General features: G+C 36.2%; 1 protein-coding gene across 1 annotated transcript in view; it reads left to right on the top strand.

Annotated features, from left to right (window-relative positions):
• Nucleotides 1-5,263: 5,263 nt before the first annotated feature.
• Nucleotides 5,264-10,433, top strand: part of LOC108574448 (forkhead box protein O-like) — a 246,565-nt gene continuing 241,395 nt past the window's right edge. The window contains exon 1 of the mRNA XM_017937041.1: nucleotides 5,264-5,849. Coding sequence (XP_017792530.1) covers nucleotides 5,388-5,849 — 462 coding nt within the window. The 5' untranslated portion in view covers nucleotides 5,264-5,387. The remainder of the gene's footprint in view (nucleotides 5,850-10,433) is intronic.

Raw genomic sequence — 10,433 nt, 5'->3', positions numbered from 1 at the left:
CAAATTAAAAGATCTTCCCTTGTGAATCGAAAGGGCATCCTGTAACTTTACGACAATACAAGATCACACAAAAAAAAAATAATATCGTAACTGCAATGAGAACTTATTCTTCATCTACGATATTTCCTGGATCTGGTACCAACAGATTTGCACATTTTTCGATCACTGTCAAACAGTTTAGACGGAAAAACTTCAATAATTTTGAAGCACTAAAAAGTGCAATACGTTTTTTTTTTAATGATAAAGCCGAAGATTTTTATGAAAGAGTTATAACGCAAGTTCCACATACATAGATGGGAAACTGTCACAAATAATGATGGAAAGTAGGGAAAACCCGTACAAAACCGTACACTTAACGTTCGAATTACAACTTTGTAATTTGTAAAACAAATTGTGTAATCAAAACTGTATTTATTAAATGCTTTCATAATGAACAAAAAATAACAGAATTATTTAATTTAAAGTTAATTTAAATTAACAACGATAACATTGAAAATGATCAAGTTCTTCTGGTACCCAACCGGTACCCAATCTTCTTGCAAACGACTTATTCTTCGCTATATTCTTCTTGACAATGTATACAAATATCATCAACTCCAGATTTATTTAATTTAATTATTTTCCTCCCCAATTCTTGTTTTTTGCTTTTCTTTTAGTAGGTTTTCATTAATAAGTACGCGGCATCTTACGAACACCCTTAAACAGAAATGAAATACTAAGTATATAGGTACTTAACTAACTTAAATAGATGTCCAGGTTATGCCCCAGGACGCATGAACACAATCTTTTCTTTATAATTACATATAAAGATGAAATGACCGGTAACAATTTTCGAAATACAATGTTAATAGATACTGGTAAATATTGTCATGTAACTTACTTACTGATTTTCAAAACACTATTGTGGAGTTTTGAAAACAGTCGAGTATAAGAACAGAATACTTAAAAACACAATAAACGTGATAATTCTTTAGAATGTACTCGGTTTATAACAAAACACTGTTGACGGACACTTCAATATAGCAGAAAACAATTGCAAAATGGTTGGGAAATTTTTTCAATTAGTTACGGAAATACTGAAGTATGATATACGGTTTTGTACAGGTTTCCCCTACATACTTTGTAGTAAGTATTTACATAAAATAGTAAGCACTTGAAACTCTTTGACATTTAACATTTGAATCGTTTATTATGAAACTGGTGTAAGTCCATTTTTGGAGAAAATCGAGAAAGCAAAGAATTTACATATATTTTAGTTTAGTGTGAACTTCTTATTTTTAGACAATTTACAGTTTACATTTTAAAATATCCATATGCTTTGATCAACTGAAAATTCGTTAGCAAATAATATTGAATTATTGTCATTACACTCACATTCGTATTCTTTTTTGCCTAATAAAATTGTCCTTTTCGTAATGAAAGTGTCAGATGTTTTGATATTACGTTGCTGCATAAATTTTGTCTGCTAGAGTAGGAATGTCTTCTATAAATTCGATTTTTGAAAAAAAAAAAGAAAGTAATGAAATGCACAGATTTTCAAAAGAATGCTAAGTGTCAATCCATGTCTCTGTGGATCATGAAAGAAAGATTTGTAATCATCAAAACGTATATTACAAGTGCAATATTATTCAGAATTAGATACTCAAGTGTAAATGTATCCATATACAAATTTTTTCTAGAGTAGAAAGTAAAATCTTGGAAATCGAGCCTTGTACGAAAAAATTTGATTTCCACTTTCGGCTTATTTTTACACGTAAACTCATATATCCGGCTGTACCTACCTACTACCGATCGAGCCACATCCTGTATGGCAGTCATATTGTATATGCTAGAAGCTGTTTTGTATTTCACGTCAATACGATCGGAACTATATGGAATTTCAAATTTGAATATTTTTAAACAACCGAAAGAGAATTACTAGTAAGTATCTAACTTAATAACTAACGTTTTTCTTATATTGGTGGTTATTCTAGCAAATATAATGGAATGTAAAGCATGTCTTATATTTTCTATGTATACAGAAGTTGCAAAAAAAGTTGTAGAATTTTATCGATGTTAAAATTCAACTAAATCCTAGAAAGGAATGAATTTTGTGTATTGAATTTCTTACAAAACATCCCAATTTATGCATTTCGTTAATCTCTCTCGTTTCGTGAATGTTGAGTCGAATTATCGCAAGATATCGAAAGCTCCCTAGAGCTCTGTTCTCCACCTTTGTTCCTCAATGGCGATGTTCTAATCTGCAAAGCAACGAATTGTTGAACATAGCATGAAAATATCGAGAAATTGAATGAAATGTAAAAAGTAGGTAAAGTATCAGCATGCATGAAAGAGCACCGCATATTATACGTCCTAATTAGTTTCAAACTCTTCAAATTTCGAATAGCTTCGACAATTATTTGAACTTAAAAGCGTTTTAATCTGTCGAAGATCTCGGACACTGACGAACTTAGCAAAAATTAAAAAATTGAAAAACAAAAAACATTAAGATACTTTTCTGAAGGAAAGAAATTTCAAAGCCTAGATGTGATAAAAGAATAGCTTTAATAATTATTCGTTTTTATTTCGCTTTAATAATTAAGAGCGTTTGAATTTGTTGAAGATCTCGAACACTTTAGCGAACTTAACAAAAATTAAAAAATTAAAAAACATAAAGCATTAAGATAAGCTTCGGAAGGAAAGAAGTTTCCAAGCCTAAAAATGATAAAAAAGTAGTTTTGACAATTATTCGAATTTAAACCAGTTCGCATCTGTTGAAGATTTCGAAATAGGTACTTCAGCGAACTTAAAAATAGAGAATAATATTGAAGGTCTTAAGGGCTATAAAATATTAAAATAGTCTTCTGAAGGAAAGAAATTTCCAGGCCTAGAAATTACAAAAAAAAATCAATAAGAACATTAAAGTTATTAATAGCTTGTTCAAGACGATGAAAATTGTGCAGAAAAAATAGAGCTTGTATTAAGGAAGAAAAGACGAAGCTTTTTCTGAAGAATAATGTCTAATTTTTCGCTTCTTTGTAGAAAGTTGTTCCAATCATTTTTATCAATAGCAATTATCATCGTTTAACACGTTGAAATTTTTATTTTAATATATAACATTCCTTTTCATCAGTTATGATGAGATTTTAGATTATTCATTGACGTCGATTTTTCTACAAATTTCCTTGGTTATAAACATTTTGTTTAGCAAAGAATTTCATTGTATAAGATTCCACCATTCAGTGGAGGTGGAGTCATTTACTGCATAAGTGCGGTAAAACTATATCAAGTTTACCAGATTATTGTTACTAATTTAAATACCCTATAATTTAAATACCCAAACAAATGTTCATTTAGTTTGTAACTTACGGAAACATTCAGAAAATAATTTAGATCTTTGTAGGAATCTTGTATAGAATATATTTTCAAAACGAATCCAACATTTCTCTACTACAGAATGTACCTGTTTTTTCCCTTTCTAACACTCCAGAATTGTTCATTTTAAAATACCCAAAAATAATCAAATTTCTTCTATTAGTTACTTAAAAAATTAGACTAACATTTAAAAAGATTTCATTATTATTTATAATGAAATTATTTGGAAAGTTGCAGAAGAAGAGAATTGAACGCCCATCACAGGGGTAGGTGGCCGCGTGCGAATTCCCTCTCTTCGACTCCACATGGAGAACAATATCTGGCCCTGGGGGCATAACGTACCCCGTTCCCCGCCCATCTTGTCGATCTAACCGACCACGCTGCCCTCCTCCTCCTCCTCCTCCTCCCCACTCTCTGACCCTGATTCCATCCCGTGATCAGCTTGTCTTTTTCCCTCTTCCCTTTGTCCAGCTCATTCCGGACAATTGCCTCTTTCTCCCTCTCTCGTTCCGCTACCTCTTTGCTATCTATACAGCTCGCTCGTTTGCCCACTCTTTCTCCTTTACTCCAACTCCGCTGCCTCACCCCCACCTTCGCTGTTTCCCCTACCATGTCGCCGAACTACCTACCAGATCGCTCGTTCACTGTGCTCGCGATCTCCCTCTTGCTTTCTCTTTCACACGTTCGGTTGGTCGGTTAGTTCATTTCGCTCGCTCAGCCGCGATCCTTCTTTCTTGTACGCGTTTCGTTGCTCGTCGTCTTATCTTTGTCGCTCTCGAACACACGGAGGCAGGCGCCACGAATTGACTTCTCGCCATTTCGGCTTCGCTCGGTCAGTTCCGGCTGCCGGCCAGAAGAATAAGTTAGTATTCGCCGTGCTGCCTTGCCGGCAAGTTGCATGCAGGAGGAAGGTGATTTAATTCCTGTAGTAACCACGAGTGCGCGTGTCTGATATGGCGACACGTTCAGAGAGTATGTACAACGTGTACGCTGAACGTTCCCCACATTGTCAGTGTGAACCAAGGTTATTCAAATCAGTTCGATTGTGCGCTAGAAGTACACGAAGCTGTAACGTTCGAGTGTTCGTCGCATTTCGATCGTCTTGATCTATTCGATCTATTCCGGGGGGAAATGTACGTTAAGTAAAGAAACGACGGAGGTGTTGAATCCTGGAAAGTATCAGGAAAACAGCACAACCAGGGAACATCGATGAAAAATAGGAAGAAAGACGATCGTTTTCGAGCAGATAGGATACAGAGGGTCACCGTTTCGATCTTTGGATTTTTGTCGACGAACTCCGTGCGATATTGTGCAGAAAAAGCGACGCGTCACGATCACTCATCTCGACCAACGAAAAGTTTTTACAAAAGCGTGCCGCGTTCGAATCGTGAAACAACAAAGACAAAGATTCTCTCCTCGCAGTGGGCCAAGTTCTCTATCAAAACATGGCCACGTGACCGACGGCGTGGCTTGTAAACAGTGAGTTTGACCACGTGGTCTGCCCCTTCTCCCGTTGGCATCCTTCTCTCTTGCACTCGTCCTGTTTTTCTGTTTCTCTCTCGCTTGCTCACGACACGCAGAGCAACGTACAGCGTATTCTCGGTCGGTCCGCTGCCAGTTGCGGGAGAGTTCGATTCGGGTGATCCGCGATACTCTGGCTTTCCTCGTATATATAGATCTTCTTTGTCTCGTCTTGTTAATTTTTCAAGGGATATTTTCGCGTGTGCGAGATACGGTTCACGCACTATTTGTTGACAATTGTGTATCGCGGAGAAGAAGACCAGAGACTAGCGCGGGCGTATAATAACGCGTGGCTGTTACCGAGAAAAGCGACCCCAGTTGTAGTTTCAACTCGTTAATACTGACGTAGTGCTGTTAACGCCATAGAAGTTACCAGTGTTAGCAAATATCGCGGGTCTCGATCGCAGCGCGGTATCAACTGTTACGGCGACCTTTCGCGTTTCTTCGCTAGACAGTGCGATATCTGTGACGGAGGAGCACCTCGCGAGGTGCTCGCGGTCAAAGTGGAGTACATGGATGAAACGAACATGATGGACTCGGTGCCGGTTTCTGTGTCGGGGTCGAAGACCGGGTTGCAACCACAGCAGGGGGTACCATACGACCTTGAGAGCGGGTTCGAGCCTCAGACTAGAGCACGGTCGCACACGTGGCCGCTGCCAAGGCCGGAGGAGGAATATATCGAGGGGAACGTGGTGCCGAACGTATCGGTTAGTAAAGAGGGCGTTAAAGGCGTCGAAAGTGGTACGCCGCCTCAGCATGGCTCTCTGAGCCAAGGTACCGGCTTGCTTCCGGTCAAGAAGAATTCCTCGCGACGAAATCCGTGGGGAAACCAAAGTTATGCTGATCTCATAACTCAAGCCATTACAAGTGCCCCTGATGAACGGTTGACTCTATCTCAGATCTACGAGTGGATGATGCAAAATATCACTTACTTCAGGGAGAAGGGAGAAAGCAACAGCAGTGCTGGATGGAAGGTGAGTTTATACTCTTTTTTTTCCTTCTCGTTTCTGTCTTACGGAGTAACAGGTTTTTTTTTTTATCATGGACACGTGTTTGAATGCATTAAGCATAGGACGTATTATCTTTCATGATATAATACGTTCTTTTTACGCGTAATTATTACGAAGTTTACGAATACGGTTGAAGTGATTCGTTTAAACTGATGCGTAACCAATGATCAATGTGCACCTGGACATTCGTAGAACATTCCATTCCGTCTCGCGGTGTGATCACGTTTTGTATGTATCTTTTTAACTCTGGAAAATTGACGCACGTGACGAAGGGAACCTCGTTGCGTCATTTGTCAATATTTTGCGTTTGCCTACTGAAATTTGATTATTATTATATTTGCACTATCGTGAGTAGGTGATATTGTGCATTGCTTTCGAGTTAATCGAATAGTAATTATGTTATACGTGTATCAGAGTAACGTGGGGAAATATTTATGATTGAGAAACAGCGCATGTTAAACTGTTCTTTCTGTAACAAATACATACTTGTTCTATTATTTCTCGTAGGTAATTAGAAATATTTATTTTTGCTGTCGAGTAATTAACAGCTTTTCCGTGATTTTGCCATTTTTATTTGCGCGGTTAGGCCTGCAACTGGGAAGAGGGAGGAAGAAAGAGAAAGGCGGCAGCTAAACGTTTTAAATCTTTCGACGTGTGGAATAGAGGATAGTGGATACAGAATATTCGCGGCATGTAAAAGAGTAGCGATAGAATAAAGGGAACTGGTTTTTGTGTGTTCAACTTTTATCCGCTTCATTTTTATACGTTCCTTCTGCATTATGTCGTCCTTTTTCTTTTCAATCGAGTCGCCATTAAAAATATTATTCTTCATTTTTATACGTTTCTTCTGCATTATGTTGTGTTTCTTTTTCTTTCTTTTTTCAATTGCGTTCCTGTAAAATATTTCTGCACGGAGTTTTGTTCTGCGTGGAAAACGCGGCCTTCACAAGCAGGAGAATTTCACGCGGTCGCTTTCTCGTCGTTTGAGAATCGAAATTCCCGTTCGAATTCAACGGGTATAAGTAATGAATAAAAAAAAAAAATACATCGCGAGATCTTGATTGAGCCAGCAGCGTGCACTCTTTTCACGTGTATATTAGCGTAACCATGGTCTGATTTCTAACGATGCGCGTGCATCATCTCTGCTCATCGGAATTTAAAAAAAGCATGCTATCGATTTACGCGGTTTAACAGTTGGCGAAGTTAACTTTTCCCGCGTGGTTACTTTTCCCTCAAAGCGGACCACTTTTGTGAGTTGTTCTGAAATCGAGGGATATAAAACGCCTCCCCAGTAAACAGCCAAGCTTTGTTGCCGATCATAGCGATTCCAGTGATAATGTTCATACACGTATGGATATTAACGCGTAACGCAGATTTACCTACTTTTATTTTTGCTCAAACGAGGACAAAGATTCGTCTTGAAAAGGTTTGAAACAATTGAGAGGTCCAGTCCAAGAAGGAGCTATACCACAATAGTAACGTTGTAAGATATTAAGGCTTTTATGAAAAGTAGTGTTTCAATAGATATTGCACGATTAAACTGCTATTTCTTTATTTAAACTTATTAATATGAAGGTAGTGTGTCTGGGGAGATGTTTTATTTTTTATTGTATTTTCTGTATGTTTCAATCTGAAAATGGCGCTAAAAACGAAGCTTTGCAAAAACTGTTTTTATTACAAAATATTTTATTTAGGACTATTTTACTTGAGGAAACATATGTTTTTATACATTTTACTTGCATTGAAGTGTATGGGAAAATTCTGAAGGTGAAATCTCATTTTTCAACATTTTGTGGCATAGCACCTTAATTGATCAAGGGTAAAATATGAAGAACACAAGTTTGCTGTAGACAGTGTAAAGATTCATACCTTTCTCCTTCATATTTTTTTATAAATTAGTTACCAAAAGTTTGCCCCCGATTTAAAAAATATCTGTTAATCTTTATAAGCTATTAAAATCTTTTATAAGCTATTTATTCCTTCATTTAACAAAAGTCGCAGAAACATAAATTTAAACGAATATCATGAATTATAATATAGTACAAACTTTTTAGAAATTATTAATAAAATGTTTGCTTCATAATAGGGTAATAATAAAATTTCGTGTAAAATAAAAATTGCGGTGTTTGCTTCTCGGAATCTTGGATTTGAGAGCAAGACAAGGAAACTCAGCGTAGTTTACTCATTAATTCAATAATAATTATGGAAACCCGAATTACAATGAATAATGCAAACGATAACATTTCACTTAACTGCGAGCAAAAAATTATCCACTGAGAACTTTGCATCGTGTTTTGTTAATTTACTATTAATTACCAAGAATATACACATACCTAAATATAATTTAACCAACGCTATCGTTCCATGAAATTTTCACGAGAATAATTAGAATAGTTTGCTCCTACTATCTCACTGATTCTATAATATAGAAATGAAAATAACACAATAACAATTCGTTTCAATTCGTAGTAAAAGCACACGCGTGGTCTACATTACAACAATAAAATAAGAAAGTAAACAATTCGAAGAATTTCTGCTGGTGAATTTCGTTCCGGAAGATTTATTAACGTGTTACGTGAAAACGCGGAGTAAAGGGTCCGGCAAAAATATCTGACGGTCTGCTCACGTGGTTGTAGCTCGTTTACCGCGTTTTCATATCATGCGTGGTCAGTTATCAGTTTACATCGTAAGTTCGTTGGAATAAGAATACGATTCCGTTTTTCTATTAATCTAGGCACACGTGGTTGACTTGTATATTATTGGTTATATTTGAAGAAAAAATCCGACCTTTTTGCCGAACCCTGTATCTACGAGTGTAAACGTGAATACATTGCATTGACAACGGAAAGATGTGCTGTGTGCAGAAACGTCGGATGTTGAGGTTGAGAAGGTGAACGAAAGGCCGGTTGCGAAAAATCCGTTTAGCTACAGCTGCGAAGTTCAGATGCAAGGCGTGAGCCACAGTGCAACCACGTGGTGTCTGTGTACAGATATTTGCATCTCCGGTGTGTGTTTTCTACGCATTGCTGGCCACGTGTATGCGTGAGAGTATAAATAAACGAGAATAGTGGGTATTATCTGTGCGACGTGCATAACTATTGTATACGTCGGCCGTGGTTCTGAGATTGAGACCGAGCCTTTCAACATTTATCGCTGGTTGCACAGTTTCTCCATTTCGCGGGGAAACTTTCGATACTCTTAAACCCTGTTAGATACACACTTATTCCACTGTAGGGAACCAAGTTCGAAGCAATTTTTCGTAAGTGACGCGTATTAGAGGTTCTTCCGCAAACATTATTACGCGATACTATATTCACTTGATTATTTTCTTTTATCGAAAGTAGGAGAAGATGGGAACACTTTGTTCACGACTCGTGCTGTATTAAAAAGTTCTTCAGTCGGCACTAACCATAGACAAATTTTTTTATGCAAGAAAGAGTAAGAAATTAATATTGTAATACTAAATATTTGTAGCGTTAAAAACTTCTTAAGTATACAAATATTTCTTTTATCTTTAGTATTACAGTATTTATTTTGTTGCTCTTTTTTGTGTAAAGAAATGTTCATTTTAATGTCAGGCTATTTGAAGCATTTAAACTACCACTTGAGTGATTCTTTATTGTTTAGTAAGGTGTATGACATGTTAAAAGAATTAATGTAGATTGGGTAGTCAGTATTGTCGTGTTTAAAGCACAACATTTCCTTCGTTTTTGAAGTTTTTTGTTGACAAACATGATTTTTCTGTTTCTTGTTTGTACACTATATTAATAATAATCGGACCACACTGCGTTTCTTCAAATGGTTTTTAAGCTCTTCATACATGTTCAATTTTTCATTTAGTATCATTAAATGTAATTTCAGCGTATAAGTAGGTATCTACTTCTTCTAATGTATCTTAATTGTAATTAAACGAACCGTGAATGACTAGTACAAGGTGCTGGTATTTAACTTATGATGTATAGTTAGGTAGAGTATTAAGAAATGTAAGTTTTTAATCATAGTCACTCATTACCTCGTTATGTGAATTCATTTCTTAGGCAGAAATTCAGTCTATTCAGAATATATTTGAAAATGAGTACAAATTTTAGCAAATAATATTTTATGTGTAATACAAATATTGCAATAAAATTATATAATTCCTCAGTAAAATAAAAATTACTGCGTGTAAGCATTGGTAATTCTAACGACGAGTTAACTCGCTCCTCCAGATAAAAGGTTAAACGTGGTAGTATTTCATAAAAATTTCATTTCCTTCCAAAACTGCACGTAAAACATAAAGTTATCTACGTTTACGTTCTTCGGTGAATATTTCTTTTAATGCTCTGAACATCAAAGTATCTTAACGACGCGTTGTTACTGTACTTGCATTCTAAAAAAAAACTGTGACTTGTGCAATGAAAAAAAGTTACCTTGATTTTAAGAATTTTTATGAAATGCGTTGTGGAATGTTGATTAACATTATTCATTCAAATGAATCTCTAAACGACTTAATTAGAACTCTCGTATTTTAAAGGAGGCTTAACACATTTAAACTGCTATAAGCGTTCG

Source organism: Habropoda laboriosa, unplaced genomic scaffold (genome assembly GCF_001263275.1).
Source record: "Habropoda laboriosa isolate 0110345459 unplaced genomic scaffold, ASM126327v1 scaffold172, whole genome shotgun sequence".
Lineage (NCBI taxonomy): Eukaryota > Metazoa > Arthropoda > Insecta > Hymenoptera > Apidae > Habropoda > Habropoda laboriosa.
This window is presented reverse-complemented; position numbering and strand designations above follow the sequence as displayed.